Below are 17,144 nucleotides of genomic sequence, written 5' to 3' on the forward strand. Positions count from 1 at the left end.
GCGTGCAAAGCATCTCTCTGCACAGCAGAAAGAAGGATGTATGGTCCTGATAAGATCAGCACTCACAGGGGGGGCTGGAGCACATTTGAAGAAAAGGTGAAAAAGGATCATCTTCTTAAAAGTTTTAACTTTAAACTCAGCTATCTTCTGAGAAAAACAGAAAAACAATGTGCCAGGGCAGCAGCAGGAGGACACCTTAGGAAAATCCCCACATCTTCTGCTGGAAAGTGTTTCTCCTGCATGTTGTCCCATATTAAAAACATGTTAAACTTAAAACTGTGGTGCAATGGTTAGCACTCTTGCCTCACAGCAAGAAGGCCCCCGGTTCAAGTCCCGGCTGGGGGACCTAAAACAGAACACCAATGGGGGACCTTTCTGTGTGGAGTTTGCATGTTCTCCCCGTGCATGTGTGTGGACTCCGGCTTCCTCCCACCGTCCTAAAACATGCTCCATAGGTTCATTGGTTAATCTGAATTGTCCCTAGGTGTGAATGTGGGTGTGTGATTGTGGACACTCTACCCTGCGACAGACTGGCGACCTGTCCAGGGTGCCCCTTGTGTTCGCCCACAAGTGACCCCGCAACAGAATAAACGGAAGAAGATAAATAAATGAATGAAAAAATAAATAAAACTGTTTAGATAAACTAATGTTAGCTCTAGTAAATGCTAATGATTGATATTGGCATAGCTAACTACAACGTTAGCTGAACAAAGCACTAAGTGAACAAAGTTAAATTAGCTAAAGTTGCTCAAACCAATGCTAAAAAATAGTGGTAACTTCAAGACAATGTTCTTTTTGGTGTTTTGAACATGTTGTTGTAGCTTTTTCATATGATGGATGATACATATAAAACAATTTAAGATTAAAACTGTGTTTTTGAGTATAGTTTTGAATCACGAACAGAATAAAACCCCCAGGGTTTGAAAAAACTCAAATTTGTGACGCAGCAACTGCGATGGGCGGGACAAAGTCACCCTTCTGATCCATCCACTTTCAGACAAGTAGATCCATGTACGTCTTTGTTTTCCTCGTCTGAGCTGGTATCTGGCTCAAAACTGTGCATCTAGATAGCTCAGATATTGCCCGCCGTTTTTTTGTTGCTATGCTTGGGGTTGTAAGTGGCTGTGAGCTAGGAGGAGAGAGTGTAAACAAAGGTAATGATTGGATATCAACGTGGGGTCACTGCCACATCCACAGTCCCGCCCACAACTCAGAGGTGAGTTTCTAATGAACTCCTGTCGCTCTGCAGAAACTATATCTAAGAAAAAAGACAGATTTTTTTTTATTTTAGCTAAAAACGGCATAATCATAATTAAAAGACCACTGGGAACGCTTTTACAATAGCCTCCTGAGAATAAGCCAATTAAGAGATGACCTCTACAGACTCCATTTTATCTCTCTGGAAAACCAAACTTCCCATCATCCCACCAAAACACATGATATGTCATTGGAAAAGCTAGTATGTTCTAATTTAAGCCCACCAGGTCTATGTGGAGAGCTGCAAATGAGTCAAAGGACAGAATCCAAAAACCAATGTCCCCTACAGAAGACATAAATGAAGGGGCTGGTTGTCAGGAGGATGGATAAAAATATAGTTGGAGTGGAACTTTAAACTGCAAGCGAATTAGAGGGGAAAAGATTTTAAAGTTGAAAATTGCCAAAAAAGCGAATTAGCTTTACAAAATTTTAGAATTAGTAAAGTTGCCTTAGTTTCTGGCAGAGCAGCAGTTGTATATTAGACATATGCCTTTGAGTTGTGGGTGGGACCATTGGTGTGAAGCAATCCCACCCCCACTTCCCATTACCCATAATTGAGCTCTATTTACCCTCTCTCCCACTAGCTTACTGCCCTTCACGACCCCCAACCTAACATTAGTGTTGCAAAAAAGAATAATAGCGAGGAGTACTGGAGCCATCCAGCCGTACAGTTCTGATCCAGATTCCAGCTCAGACTAGAAAAACCAAGATGTAGATGGATCCAGTCGTCTACAAGCAGATGCATCAGAATGAAGCGGAACAAGGACCTCGTGGCCCACTCATAGTTGTTTCCACGTCACAAATACGATCTTTTCCAAATGGCTTATCTTTTGTCTGCTGGTGATTCACAGTGATTTGAATAGAGAAATGCATGAGCTTAATTTTTCGTATATATTCAATTCAATTCAGGCCATAATTATAGCCCAATATTACAACATCAGTCATCTCAATGGGCTTTAAACCATTACTTTGTGTAATAAACATGAATTATAAAGAACATAAAGTCATAGAATTCAATAGATAATGGCTAAACTAACCTAAGCAGACTAAACTAAACTGGGCATCCCTGCCCTTAGACCCTCCTTCTCCGTAAGGAAAAACTCCTCCAATCATCAATAAATGTCCTCTATCATCAAAAAAAAAGACCATGTTAAAACACCAAAAGTACTATTGTCATCAGAGGGTCTTTAAACTAAACACGCAGCCACCCTGATGTCTCGTTTTGGCTGATTGAGCGATGTCCAACAGAAAAACCATTGGAAACAATTTATCCATCATTGCAGACACTGGAACTCACAGCTGAGATAAACGCAAGCTCATGAAGACGGATGCTACCTTCTTTCTTTTTTAATAAATAGAAAAGTAAATAGAAGAACATGTTTGCTATTCTTCAGAGATCATAAAACACAAGAGAGTGACGCGTGAAGGCCTGGACTGTCAGTAAAGTTTCCTTTCGTTCTGAGGAAATCTCGGTGAGACTCCTGTAACCGGATGCCGCTTGAATGAGGAGAAGTGAACGTAACATGTGACAAGGTGTGATTAGCCATTCAGCATTCTCACTGGGTGTTAGTTGGCAGATGGGTCTTTTGTGGAGGTAATTTGCTCAACGGAATAACCAGGTTGATGATTATATGTTGCTTTGAGAGCATTTGTTGTGTTAAAAAGAAAAACATCCAAACAGTAAATTTTCAGGGAAGCCAGAAAAAAAAGAGAAGGTAATTGTTTGGAGGATTAGCCTGTTTTTGTTTTTTGCATTTATTTGGTTTTTATTTTTGTAAATCACAATGATTGTTTTGTGACACTGTTGTCATAGTAACCTAAATCTTTTGTGGCAAATCCTGATTCAGTGCAGGTAAAAGGTGTCTTGGCAGGCCTCATGTTTTCTTACACATAAGTTCAGTTGCATCAGATTAGACCACTGTTCATCCTGGCTGCAAAGAGGAAAAAAAAACATGATAGGGTTTTAAAGAAGCCTGAGTGGAAGGGGGTGTGGCAGGGGTGTTGGATTTCCTCTTGAACCACCTGGTGAGGAGACACTTAAGGCGCGCCATTGCGCACGCTCTGGTCAGTGCGCAGAACAAAGTAGGTTTGGCTCCACTGAACTGAACTGAGGAGACGTTCCTGTTTCCAGCGTCTCTGGTGATGGAAAGCAGGATCCGGCCTCTGGAGCTGTCCGCGCACGCGGTCAGCCCGCTTGGAGGGCTGCAGGTGCCCTCCTCCCTGCTGCGCCCGCCGTCCCTCTTCCTGCGGGCGTGCAACCCCGCGCTGGAGCGCGGGTACCCGCGGACCCCGAAGTGCGCCCGGTGCAGAAACCACGGCGTGGTGTCGGCGCTGAAGGGCCACAAGCGCTTCTGCCGCTGGAGGGACTGCGTGTGCGCGAAGTGCACGCTGATCGCGGAGAGGCAGCGGGTGATGGCCGCGCAGGTGGCGCTGAGGCGGCAGCAGGCTCAGGAGGAGAGCGAGGCGCGGGACCTGCGCCTTCTGTACCCGGCCTCCGGGATCGGAGTGCCTGCAGGGAGTCCTCAGGGGTCACCAGTGGGCGCCGAAGTCCCGGCATCCTCCAGTAACCCCGCAAATGTCTCCTGTTTTGACGTTTTTGGAGCGCAGAACCCCAAAGAAGGTAAAAAATAAGACGATAAAAATACTGGTTTGAAATGCTGCAAATGTATTAACTGTATGCACAAATATTTCATTTGTCTTCGTATTTCAGATGATAAAGTCCACAAATATAACTTTAACAATGGATACATGGGCAGGCCGCTTTTTGCGCCTCATGGCGCACGCGTGCCCTCTCCCAGTGACGGGAGGGAGCCGTCCCCGCGTCGGGACAGCGCCGCTTCCCCTTCCGCGGACAGTAAAAGTCCATCCCCGGCCCGTGATCGGCTTTCGAACCACACGCCGAGCCCGCAGAGGCCCGCGTCCTCCTCGGATCCAGAATCGGGAAACGAGTCCGAGAAAGCCAAGGAATACCATCCCGAGCGAGACCCCACCGACATCATGGCCAGGATCTTCCCCCATCAGAAGAGAGACACCCTGGAGACTATGGTGAAGACGTGCAAAGGTGACATTGTCAAGTCCATCGAGTTGGCTTTAAGCTCCAAAGACTCCAGCGGCGCGTCTCCGTCACCGGGAGCGCTCCAGGGCGCGCTCCGCTCCCCCGTTGGAGCACCCGGGATCAAGTCTGCCTTCTCCCCGCTTCACAGCCCCTCCATCCCTGCAGCAGAGGGCCTGTACGGGCTCAGTCCGCGCCTCGGCGTGAGTCCCCTGCGCCTGGCCTACTCCTCTGCAGGCGGCGGCGTGGCCGGGTTCATGTCTCCCTACGTGACATCGGGACTCATGCCCCTGCTGACCCTGCGGCCGCCCCTGGACCCGCACGCCTTCCCGGGCGTGATCCGAGACCTTTCCTACATTCAGAGCAAAGAGCCTCTGTGCAACGCAGGTTTTTACGCACGATTTAGTAACGACAAATAACACGATGAGGACGTTTCCTCTTTTTAAAGTGCCTCAAACATTGTTGGATTTGTTGACATCCCACTGATATGTTTTGTGTTAATCTTAGGTTAACAATATTTTTGCAAATAATAAACAAAATTTTGAGTTTTCTTTTAAATGTAGAATTTGTTATAAGTTTGATAGTTTATCACAACAATCTTGAAAAGTGATTCATTTCAAGACACACAAAAAAAAATCAAAGAAGCATGAAGCAACAATTATTTTATTTATTTCTAGTTTTTTATTTTATTGGTAACTATTACATTACATTACATTTAAAGTGCCTCAAAACGGGTTGCATTCTGTCAATATTCCACTCATCTTTTTTTCAATGTTAGCTTATTTTTTGTTCTGCAAATAATAATCAAAACTTTGATTTTTTTTGGTAGAATTTGTTATTGTTTTGGTACTTTTAAAAAATAAAATCCTGAAATGTTTTTTTTAAGCATTGATTGTAAATGTGAACTGGACTGAGTGACTCCTCCCCCTGACATTCCAAACAGGAAGTACCGTCTGGTTCCATGAAGCCAAAATATCATAGACTTCTATTGAGAAATAAATCGCCATTACTCAGTCACTCTATTTATCAGAATAACAATTCTTGAGCTACAAAAACAATTCTTGATAGCTTTTTAAAAGATTTTTTCTTTTGCCTTTTCTGATTTATGTTTAATTTTTTCAACTTTCTTTCACGTTATAAACAGCCAACTATATGCCTCAATAAAAGTAGGTGGTCTCTCATCGAAATGTTTGATTGACAGATTTTGTGTAGCTCGCTTTCAAGTCCTCTAACTAGCTCACTCAGACTGACTCGGACCAATGATTGCTTACTGGCCCCAACATGGCAACAACTGTGTTGCAAAAAATTGTGGCTAAATTGATGTTATTTAATTGTAGCTGGAAGTAAGCCCCATTCAATGGGTGATGTCACATTCACGCAGTCCAAGTCTCATTGTTTGGTACTTTTATTTTAAAAAATTGTGAAGTGATTTGAGACCACAGTTAAAAATAAGAAAGATAATAGCATTTCTTTTTGTTTGGATAGATAATCTGTATGGTGTTTATTTATTTTTTTATTCTTTTTTTTGGTGGAAATTATAGTCTTTGACATTAGTCTAGAAAAAGAAAAAATAATAAAAACAACGTTGTAAACCCATTAAATTCATCTTGTCTTTTGTGAAAATGTTAACAAATGAGAACCTTTTTTTATATACATAGTTTTACGAGCTGTTTGTTTAAATAAAAAAATGTTTTTTATCACCATGACGTCACGAATAAACGAAAAAGTCCGCGCCTCCTTACTTTCTCTGTGATTGGTCGAAATGAGGAAGCACTTCGCCTACCAACCAATGAAAAGCCGGTGAACTGTCACATGACTGGCTGTTTCAGGAAGTCTCTCTGCCCTCCGGTTCACCAGCAGCTGTTGAAAACATGAATTTGAAGCGTCCTTGAGCGGGATTTAAAGAAAGAAAAAAAGACAGACACTTAAAAATATTAATAAAAAATAAAATGTTGTCCTCTGAAATGTGGATTCACATCCTCGCCATCGCTTTGTTTTGCTGTGGTTCGGCGGACTCGCGGAAAGTTAGAGGAATATCTTCGTCCTGTAAGTTTAGCTTCACAGCTCCTACGTTGATGTTGGTGGTGTGTGTTTGTTTTTTTTTTTAGATTTTTCTGCAAAAAATCTTCATTTACTGTCACAAATGAGCTCCAGTTTCAACAGAAACAATGTGTTTTTAGCTCCTTAAAAGCTGCAATTGGCATCAAATGTCTTAAAAGGTGACAATACCATCAAATCTGTTGGTGTTTTGGGAGAATTAAAATCAAAACAAATGGGTCTAAATGTGCTTATTCATGTATCATTCAGTCAGAGTGGTTAACGACGTCTCTTCTGCTGTTAAAGACAAACGATTCTACAGGGAGAAGAAGTCCTTCTTGTGCATTGATGGCTCTAAACTGATCCCCTTCGAGCAGGTGAATGATGACTACTGCGACTGCGCAGACGGCTCAGACGAGCCAGGTAAAACAACAAAAAAAGTTTTTCGATGTCTAAAATGTATGTTTATTTTGTACACTTGCTCACATTTGAACTATTACATTTACCTCTAAACACCTCCCTAAAAGAATATTCCTTTAAAGTCCCAGCCCGATGTTGTTTTGAGCTATTTTGACAACGTTCTCATTGATCTTTTATTTATGATTTTGATTTTTGACCCCAAAAAACAAACAAAACTAAGCCGGGACACAATGCAGACTTCTGCAAATCAGCAGTAGTTGATTAGAAATTCACCTCAGAGTTGCGGGTGGTACCATTGATGCTGAGCAACCCCACCCCCACTTCCCATCATCCATCTGTTTAGATCAGGAGTGGGCAAACTCTTTTGACTTTTGGGCAACAAGGGGTTCTAAATTTGGCCGAAGGGCCGGACCATGAGCAGATCCGAGGAGTGATTTGGTAATCCACCTCATGGAAGAAAGAAATCATAAACATGCTTTAATTTCAGTTAAAAAATCACCTACGTAGCTCAAAACAGAACACACTGTCAGTTTTTCTTTCAAAACTGTGACTTTAGTTCTCGATTTAGATCTAATTGCACTAATGGATCGATGGCCCCCTGGAAAAAACGCACATTTAAAGAAATGCTGCGTTTATTTGCTGTTGGAATGATAGAAAAAAAGCCTTTTTCCGACTCGGAAAACACACATGAACGTCAGGAAAACGACATGAATGCTGAAGGATTTCTGCACCTAAAGAACATGAAGGGGAAAAAACTGTCTAGGATTATCAATATCATTTATTGTATTGTGTCGGGCCAGATTAAATTGATTAATGGGCCGCATGTGGTGGTTTAGATGCTCTCCTGCTAGTTTGCAGCTCCTCACAACTACAAAACAATGTTTCCAGTGAGCTCTGACAAGGAAAATGAAAATGTATATTGACGTTTTTTTTGGAGGTTTCGATCTGATGTTGATTTGTTTTTCACTATCTTGTCACAAAAGTAGAAGACGCACAAGTTCACTTCTTCTTTTTTGACGTTGTGTTGGCGTCATTGACTGCAAAAACAATGGACAGCTCAACCCCTCCTCTCCCTGATACGGGCGCCGCCATGTTGAAAGCGGTGCATAAATACTGCACTGTTTGGTTAGTAATTCACAAAGCGCTGATATTAGTTTTGTAAATATTTCTCAATGTCTCTAAATATTAAAATCCATGGAACTATGAGGTTAAAGTACAGAATAAATGTTTATTAATAAATGTTATTTCTAATGTGTTTTTTTTAAATGTATGATAAATTTATGAATCTAGAACTTCTCTTCAATTTAACATCATTGTTATTCAAACTGTTTCAGTTAAGTAACCATTTGTCGTTTTAGAAACCAATCCCTTTAAAAAAAACGTCTTTTTTATTTATGTTTTTGGAAAAGAATCCAGTTATTGCAGTTATTAGAACAGAAGACAAACTAATCCTACACTAAATAAAAAAAAGTCTGCATTTTGCAAACATAATTGAATCATTTGGGGCCAAAGGTCGACCCTTGTGGGACACCACGTTTGATAACCATTCACTGGTATTCCATTTTTAGGTTATGGTGACATTAATCTGTGTGGTAACCATGACGATGACATTTCTCCACTAGGTGGCTGTGGTTTAGCAGGTTGATCCGCTGTCTGTCAGTCCATGGGTTGGGGGTTCAACTCCCAGGCTTAAACTTTTTCTCCAGTTTTATTAGTAAACAAGCAAACCAGTGACTGATTTTATTTTTTTAAACCATTTTTTATTTGTGGTTGGTCATATGCAGGCACCTCCGCCTGTCCTCACGGCCGGTTCTATTGCACCAACTTGGGTTTCCGTCCACACTACATCCCATCGTCACGAGTCAATGACGGCATCTGTGGTAAGGCTGTTTAAAAACATAAAAAGTATTCTTGTTCTGCCAAACGATTGAATGAATTCTTTCAAAAAGCCTAACCAGGTCCTGCATTCATTTCTGATAATGTCTGACATTAACCTTCACACGTTGAATCGCATCGCCAGACTCTTGCCAATACACAAACCTCAGGAAAATGAATCCTTTTTTTTAGGTTTATATTAAAACTACTGCTGGTTTTCTTTAAATTTAATAATAGCAAACCATACATACACTTGCTTATCTCTCTTTTGACTTTAAAAATAATAATTTTGAGTCATGGATTACCTTTTCAAATCTATTCTTAGGATTGACAGCTTCAGCCGAAGAATTAATTTCCCTTTTTTAAACTTTAAACGACCTTCCAATTTGGAGAAACTCTTCCGTCTCCATCCGACTCAAGCAAACATCAGAAAGAGAAGGATCAATGAAGGAAATAAGGAGATAAAGAGCCGCTGGGTTTTCTTCCCCTAAAGCCTCCCACAGCGTTTGCTGTCCTTCAGTTTCACTCTCACCGCTCTTCAGATACCCGCCATGAGTGCGGCCTCTGAAAACCAGACGTACCGTCGCTCTGGCTGGTCTCACCGCTGACGGCGAGGCTTCCCTCTCATTTCTGTGAGGCTGCCCACCGACGGCGTCTGAGATGATGGAAATGAAGGCAGAAGAAAACTTCCCACTGTGCCCACTCTTCTGGTGAGATCAGACCACTGGCAGGACACCGTGGAGGAGTCCTCCTCCAAACCTCAGATCACGACTGTGGATCGGAACTTAGGCGGCGATCCGATCCTGAAGTTTGAACAAATTATCTTTAAATAGTTGCTATACGGAGCATATTTTTTGGACTATAAGTCCCTCCGGAGTGTCAGTTGCTAGACGCCAAAAAGAAATGTATGATGATGTCAGTAGGGGGAGGTATTGGACAGCCCAAGGGGGGGAACACTGAGGGTAAATGCAGTTCATGGAAGCTCTGGTGGCGACGGAACGATGATGCTGCCAGATGGACGCTGGAGACATCAACGTGGGGAATTGAGAGCACCACAGAATCTGTGTTTAAATCCAGTTCAAGGTCGGGAAATTCCATCCAAACACTCCCAACAAGGGGCGGAGTCACCTCAACGTCCAAAAACAGAGCTGGGATCAACAGCAGCAGGCAGAAACGTCAACTTGATACGACTTCCCAAAGGGTAGAGAACACAACGAGCTGGCAGAGTGTAGGTTGAAGGCGTGGAGCCCAAACACACCAGGATCCAGCTGCAACGAACGGTCAATCAATGGAGGCTGAGCATGTATGGCAAGCCATGAAGGCCAAAAAGCTACTAGAACCCGACATATTAAGCAGAAAATAATCATATACAAGTCGCACTTTTGGGAGAAATTTATCCAACAAAATACGGGAAGAAGACCGGACATTTCATCTTCACAGGCTCATCCAGAAAACAGAATAGATTGCACACTTGATCACGACTCTGCGGCGCGTCTTCTTTGTTGCTGTCGGTTGGAAATGCGCGTTCACACCTACGGCGCCCTCTAGCGGTTAATAGTAGGAAAATGATGAACATTTGAGCCTTTTTTTTTTTAAACTACACAAAAAACTTAGACTCCTAAAAATGAGGTATTTCTTTTTACTGGATGTATGGAAATGAAAATACTTTAATTGTAACTTTAAGTATCATCGTTTATACTTTTTTATTTGGAGCAGAATAAATGTAACATAAAAACACAAAAATGATGACAGAAAGAAATGGTCTTTATTACTGTAAACGGTTTTTCTACTCAAAGGTTTTTCTGTCAACTTCCTGGTTAACTTCAGCTGCAAACAAGACAAACATACTTAAAATCCAACATTATTCTTTGTTTTAGAACAATAATTACATAGTTTGAAATGTATTTATGTTTAGAAAATACTATATTTATAAAGGCTGTTAATGAGCAATCTCATACGTCGCAAATATTCCTGCTCGATTTTTTTTTTTTTTTTTTTTTTGGGGGGGGGGGATTGATTACAAATATCGGAGTATTTGGATACTTGCATCTCTCTCCAAGATGTTTTCTCCGGAGGTGAAAATGTTGATTCAGTACCGTCGAAGAAAATCAAACACATTTTTTATGTTTTTAAGTTTGGAAAATGGGGAATAAATGTTGTAGCTTCACTTTTAGAGGTGATATTCTGACGCTTGGATTATGTTTTCAAACTTCCAATCAAAAACGGTCATGATGAAGTTTCTCCAAACACTTCCTGTTGGTGTAACGATAGTGTAGTTTTGATGAATCAGAATCATGAAGCCAACTCTGACTTTATTATAAAACATTTTTAGACTTTAAAAATGAAAGAAAATATCTTAATTTTTTTTATTTTTTGCTTTGGGTCCCCATTTTCTTGACAAATTTAAAGTTTCGGCACAAGATGTTTATGAAAGACATGTATTTAAATCTGATTGGCTGAGGTTTCAGTTCCCTTTTTGATTTTGTGTGTGTGTTTTTGTTTCTTCCTTCCAGACTGCTGCGATGCTTCGGATGAATACAACAGCCACGCTCGCTGCCAGAACACATGCTGGTCAGTGACACAAAAACAAAAGCAAAAATAGATTAAAATTATGAATAATGATGGGAAACTGTGATTTGATTTGAATGTTTATTATGCTGCTTAGTTGGGGGGGCAGCATCCTCCACGGCCACCAGGGGGCATAGTGTCACTACCATTCCAAGCTCACAGTGGATCAGACTTGTCAGCTGCATCACAGCAGCGTTTTGAGGAGTTCATCTGTTTCAGAGGCAAATCTGACGGCCATCCTTCTAAGACCTTTTATTTCTGTTCCTTGTGAATTGATTCTTTTACCTAGAGGCTGTTTTTCTGTGACTGTTATCCTATACAGGTTTGGGAATGTTGATAATTGCAGGAATTTGTTCGCTCTTTCTATTATTTTGCTGATTGACCCCTAAATGACTTTATCGTATTTGGCCTTTCTAAAGTGTTTTATGATTTTTTTTCTTTTTCCGGATTTCACGGCGCGGACGGGGCGGCAGAGGCTCTTCTCAGGAATGATGGGAGTTTTGGTCTGCTTTCTCTGTTTTTTTTAACCTTTCGTCCAGGAATCTGGGGCAGAGAGAGAGGGCGTACGTGGAGGGCCAGATGAGGACTCTGGACGAAGGTTTGCGGCTCAAGCAGCAGCTGATCGAGGAGGGAGTGCTGCTGTGGAGGGAGAAGCAGGTCATCTTTGCTTTTCCGTCTGCAGTGGCTTAAACGTTTGTTTACACGTTCAACGCTGAAGCAGAAGCTCTGACAACCAATACATTAAAAAAAATTCCAAAGTTTTGACCTAAATATAACTACATTTAATGATTGAATTGAGCCGCGATTTCCAAGGTCAGATGAGAATCATTTAAAGTTTTAAACTCAAAAACACTTGAAAGAAATGAAAAAAAAAAATGAAAAAAAATGCATTTTATGGAAGCTCTGGTGTTGACGGAACGATAATAATAATAAAAAAAAATAATAATAATAAATAAATAAAAAATACAAAAAAACAAAGTTTAAGTTTAAAACAAAAAACTTAAATTGTTACCAAAAAAAAAAAACAATGTTTTTTTTAACAACTGCTGTTTTGTTTTTTTGTAATTTTAGTTTTCTTGTTTTGCTCCTTCTTTGTTTCGGGTCCTCAATTTACAGTTTGATATCAAAATTACTAATATTTATATATTTTTTTTCTAAGGGGCGTTAAAAGCAAAGTTACGGCTGCAGCTTCACTGAGGTTGGAACTGAAACGATCCAGTAGCGATCTGTCCTGGAGGGGTCCTGACTCACAGAAGGGCGGAGCGGCCCTGCCTTATGTGAATGCAACTCTAAGACACTAGAAAAAAAAAAGGCCTATGACTACCTTAACTCAGACCCAATCCCATTCACCCTTTCCATTCAGACCACCAATCATTTCTTAGAAATAAAGAGAAATGGACAAATAATCAACATGATTTCAGTTTCTATGGAGGGCCGACAACGGACTTGTTTCTCAGTCCGACCGCTGTGTGGCTCCTCTGTCCCAGAGACACTTGAGGCGTTTTGTTTAAAGATGAGCTGATGCAACTCGGTGGTAAAATGCTGCAGACATCACATCTTAAATAAACTCCTATTTCTCCAAAACCGAGCAAATGTTGCCACTTCCTGATGGTTTTCACTTTAGCTTATTGTTATTCTGAAGCCTGTTTGCCCTCCATCCTTACTTCTTTGATTTAAAATCACATAAAAACTTTTAGGAACTTTATAGAATTATAGAATTTCAATGTAATGAAGTGAGTAAATTTTATTTATTTAGCACTTTTCCCAAACACAAAATACTTGACAACACAGTCCAAAACAGGATTAAACAAGAAATATAATAAAAGATTCTGTTTTGATAAGCTTTTGTTCAAAATTTCAATGTAAAAACCATATTTCTTTTTTTACAATTCCCCAACCATTGATTTATCGGTTGTTGTTTTTTTTTTTTGTATTCTTATCTTCCTCTCACATTCTTTTTCTCAGTGGTTGATTGACAGGAGGAGGCTCTAGTGTCAGCCAGTGCTCCTAGCTCTGCTGCACTCTGCCATCCTCTTCTTTCCAAGCATCTTTGTTGATATGGCAGGGTCACGTCTGGGTCGACGTATGGAAAACCTCACACCGTGGCCCCAAAGTGAACTTTTCCTGCAGTTCAGGGGGTTTAAGCCACATCCGCCGTTGCTTGAACCACTCCATCAAGATGTTTTTTAAATCAAATTTGCCAATATAATTCGATAAAAACTGGGTGCAGCATGGAAATGGGTGTTTCCTGATGTTCTTTCTGGAGATTTGTGTGCAGTGTTTTATATTTTTTTGTTTTTCTAGATAAAGCAAAGAATGAGATAAACAGGAGTAAACCTAGATTAAAAGAAATTCCATCTTGAGCCTCCAGATTGCAGACAAATTACCATATTTCTTCCAAACATAACCCCCTAATGAGAAACGTATGATTCAAATGGACCCTAGCATTTATGTTGACATGTAAAAACTCGGAAAAACGTGAACATACTTTACAATACTATTTGTGTTTGGGGAATTGTAGACTCCTATTCAACCATTTGGATGATAATTGTGCTTTAAAATTCCCTTCATAGAGGAAATGGCATCGTTGGGCAGGGATAATGGAGCCCCAAAAATCACTGCTGCAAGCTGTAAGTAAGCAGCATGCCCTAGAAAGCTAATCATCCCTGGCTCCATCCCGGTGAATCCATCATCACAATATGCAAGTCTCTGAGGAAAAATTGGAAGGCAGCACTGACACACATAAACAACTTTCTGTTTTTATTAATTGGCCCATTACAGGGGTTGATAATGGGTTACGCTCGCTTGTCACAAGCTTTAATTTTTGGAGTCACAACAGTACCCTCTGATGAAGATGATTTAATGAGTTCATTGTGTAGAACCCAAAGATGTATCGTTCTACGGCTGACAACTTCCAACACCTGACCTGAATGAATTCAGTGATAAGAAGTTCTTTGCTGTTTTGTGTTCTATTGTTTTGTCTCCCCTCTTCCTGGCTTTCCTTTGTAGCGGTAAAGGGGCCCATTATTTTCTAAAGTGATTTAAATACCAGAAACTTCCATAATCCTTAAAAATCAAATAATTGTTAATCATCGCTTATCAACAACACATGACGCACATTTCTTTTAGATAATTTCACTTAATTCTAATGAAAGAACTGGATGTTCTTGGCAGCAGGGCTTGTTTAGGGTTCGTACATATGGAACCAGCTTTCAGACGGAGTAAGAAGTACCAAAACCCTTTCACATCAGAGCTTTAGCTCCAGTGTTGGCATGCTTCGAGCTACTGTAACTCTATGAACGTCAACGCAAAGAACGGAATTCTAGGAAAGGTTTGCGCTGATATGCAAGACTTTACAGTAGTGAAGTGTTTACGCAATCAATCAGCTGATTCTACCACTTTACAACACAACACTATGCAATACTTTATCAACGTAAAGTAACGTAAACCGTCCAGATGTTGACCTGTAATCTGAAGATGGGACGTTTCCACTCTGCCCACTCGTGGGTCAAATTGTCCTTGGGGAGGACCCTGAACCCCACATTGGTCCGGGGTGTTATAGGTCGGCTATAGTCTTTGGCAGTTGAGCCGCCACCGTGGGAATGTGTGCGTGTGCGTTGGTGAATGGGACTGTAACTGTTGAGCGTTTTGGACCCTTTAAGAAGGTAGTAAATCACGATACAACTTTACACCATTTATCATTTACCAACCAGCCGATTCTAAAGCTGATGAAGGCAAAAGTTGCTTTTCTCAGCTTCAGGATTGTCTGGAATTATGTTAATTGCATAAACGGTCAATAAGCTATGGTAGTTTGTATAGTGCGTGTTATTTTTTTGGTTTCTCTGCCGTTAAATGGTTAGGCTCAAACATTAATACGTTTTATTTTTGTATCTAAGTCAGCTCACATAATTTAATTCAGCTTTTTTTTTTACTTAATTCGATTTTCTTTTGACTTTGGAAATCATCGTTCTTCTAATTTGGCAAGTGCTTCTTGTGTTGGGTTGTTTGGGGGACACTGACTGGTCTAGTAGACTTATTGGACGTCTATCGTCTCCTCCAGGCTCAGCTCAGAGAGCTTCAGCAGGTTGCTGAAGATCTGCAGATCAAATTGGAGGAACATCGACGGAAGAAACGTGAAGCCGACCGATTCAAAGAGCAAACGCTAAGAGCGCTGAAAGGAGGAGACGGCGGTAAGTCTTTTCATTTGAAAAACAAAACAGTTTACACAGATGTACATATGTCAGTTAACCCTTGTGCTATCCTAGGGACTTTACCATTGGGACTTGGGTCATCTAGACCCACTAGACAGTGCTCTGAACCTTTATTCTTCAATGATTTGTGATCTTCACTGGTGTCCATGGATTACATGAAATCTTTCCACCTTTATCCACCTTTGTCACGGAAGGGTGGGGTCATCTAAGATAGCACAAGGGTTAAAAAAAAAAAAAAACCTTTGTATCCAGCTTCCATTGGACATAAACGACCATGAGATCAGGTCATCCAGTCGGAAATACGAACGTTTGAAAAATCAGAAACAATCGAAACGGTCTGAAAACAGACCTCTACTCCTCTGACATGAATTGACTTTGGAGAATTGCTGAGCGTCGACATATTGCATCCCCACAGCTCTCCCTTTTCCATTCCTCCAACCCTTCAGAGAGAAGTTGCACATGAGTCACAGGAAAATTCCCTTATCGCTCCGAGCACAAGCGGGCTTGGCATTTAAGTGATGTTCTGACTGGTGCATGTTAATGTACAGGAAGTGGTGCTGCTGGATGGGGGAGAGCGGGCTCCGTCTTCTCTGCCACTGAAGGATTTACACTCATTAAACGGGAGGAACGCCGGCTGGATGCGGATCATTTAGGGAAAAGTTTCAACTTTTCAGACTTGTGAGGATTAAATACTTTACACACCTATCCGTCTATAAAAAAAAAAAAACATGCCTTAAATGGGAATACTATTCATTTCTAGTATTTTAGCAGCGCCAGTGCTGGGTCCTCTAGAGCTAAATGGGTCATTCTGGCCACACAAGGTCATTTGATTGTGTTGACTATTATCAGCAGGGATCCATCATGGTTTCTGCCGTGCTAGCTGACCTTTGCTGGTCACCCTTAAGTCCCGATGCTGTCTTTAACTTCCATTCCAGCTCATGAACCATCCATTGTACCGCACGTTTCTGTGTTGCCATGGCTTTCCCATACTGGCTACCCTTCGGAGGTTTTGTGTGTGCAGGTGCTAGACGGTGACAGTGTTGTTTTTTTTACTTTGCCTGAAGCCAGTGACACTCCTTGTAAATACATGCTTCACGTTTTCCATAAACCTGCCAAGAGGTTTAATTCAGCGTACTCGTTTCTGGTCCCCGGGTGCGCTCATGTGTTTTGTCGTACACATCCTCTAGACTTTATTTCTGGAGTTAAAGTGGAGACTGTGTGGGAGTACTTACTATCAGGCAAGTGTTTTCCCGGAACACAGAGTTTGACAGGATGTTTTTATGTAAATTGACAGCCACACAGGCCCTGGATTGCGTTCGGATAACCTCACAGGTAAACATTACCGTTCTCTGCTCAGAGGCACCAATTACCCTTTTTTATTTATTTTTTTATTTTTTTAGCAGAGTGTTCCTGCTATTAGCAGATTTTCCTTTTCCGTTTCATTACACATTTCGTTTTTTTCTGATTTAAGACCTCCACAGACTTAACATTGTCTATTTTTTTACCTACCAAAAGATGCTTAATTGATAGCTGATGCCAGTGACTGTAGCTCTACAGTGTAGCTTCAATATTTAAAAGGCTCTCCAGGATCTTGCAAGACGTTTTTTTGTGATTCTTGGGGCACAAAAACCCTGCAGTTGGTGCAAGTTTTCTGAAAGAAAAACGCAATCATGTCCCAAAATAATTTTCAACCAAAGGCTTTTATAAGACAAGCAAATTTAAAG

General features: G+C 41.0%; 2 protein-coding genes across 6 annotated transcripts in view; both read left to right on the forward strand.

Moving 5' to 3' along the window:
- The first annotated feature begins 2,341 nt into the window (after positions 1-2,341).
- dmrta1 (DMRT like family A1) lies at positions 2,342-5,932 on the forward strand. Its single transcript, XM_004079663.4, has 2 exons — positions 2,342-3,877; positions 3,968-5,932. Exons 1-2 carry the CDS (start codon positions 3,400-3,402, stop codon positions 4,726-4,728), a joined length of 1,239 nt encoding a protein of 412 aa, XP_004079711.1. The 5' UTR covers positions 2,342-3,399; the 3' UTR covers positions 4,729-5,932.
- A 205-nt stretch (positions 5,933-6,137) lies between these two features.
- LOC101164594 (glucosidase 2 subunit beta) overlaps positions 6,138-17,144 on the forward strand; it is a 191,706-nt gene continuing 180,699 nt past the window's right edge. For all 5 annotated transcript variants that reach the window (XM_004079742.4, XM_020711559.2, XM_011487338.3 and 2 more), the window contains exons 1-6: positions 6,138-6,355; positions 6,653-6,769; positions 8,551-8,646; positions 11,155-11,212; positions 11,749-11,866; positions 15,270-15,399. In XM_004079742.4, the coding sequence (XP_004079790.1) occupies positions 6,259-6,355; positions 6,653-6,769; positions 8,551-8,646; positions 11,155-11,212; positions 11,749-11,866; positions 15,270-15,399 (616 nt within the window). In that variant the 5' untranslated portion in view covers positions 6,138-6,258. The remainder of the gene's footprint in view (positions 6,356-6,652; positions 6,770-8,550; positions 8,647-11,154; positions 11,213-11,748; positions 11,867-15,269; positions 15,400-17,144) is intronic.

The sequence above is a fragment of the Oryzias latipes genome, chromosome 18 (genome assembly GCF_002234675.1).
Source record: "Oryzias latipes chromosome 18, ASM223467v1".
Lineage (NCBI taxonomy): Eukaryota > Metazoa > Chordata > Actinopteri > Beloniformes > Adrianichthyidae > Oryzias > Oryzias latipes.

What these genes read in the sequence shown, in the direction of transcription:
- dmrta1 (XM_004079663.4), top strand. Translation starts at nt 3,400, where the DNA reads ATGGAAAGCAGGATCCGGCCTCTGGAGCTGTCCGCGCACGCGGTCAGC. An exon ending in AGCGCAGAACCCCAAAGAAG is followed by an intron (nt 3,878 to 3,967) that starts GTAAAAAATAAG and finishes TTCGTATTTCAG; the next exon opens with ATGATAAAGTCCACAAATAT.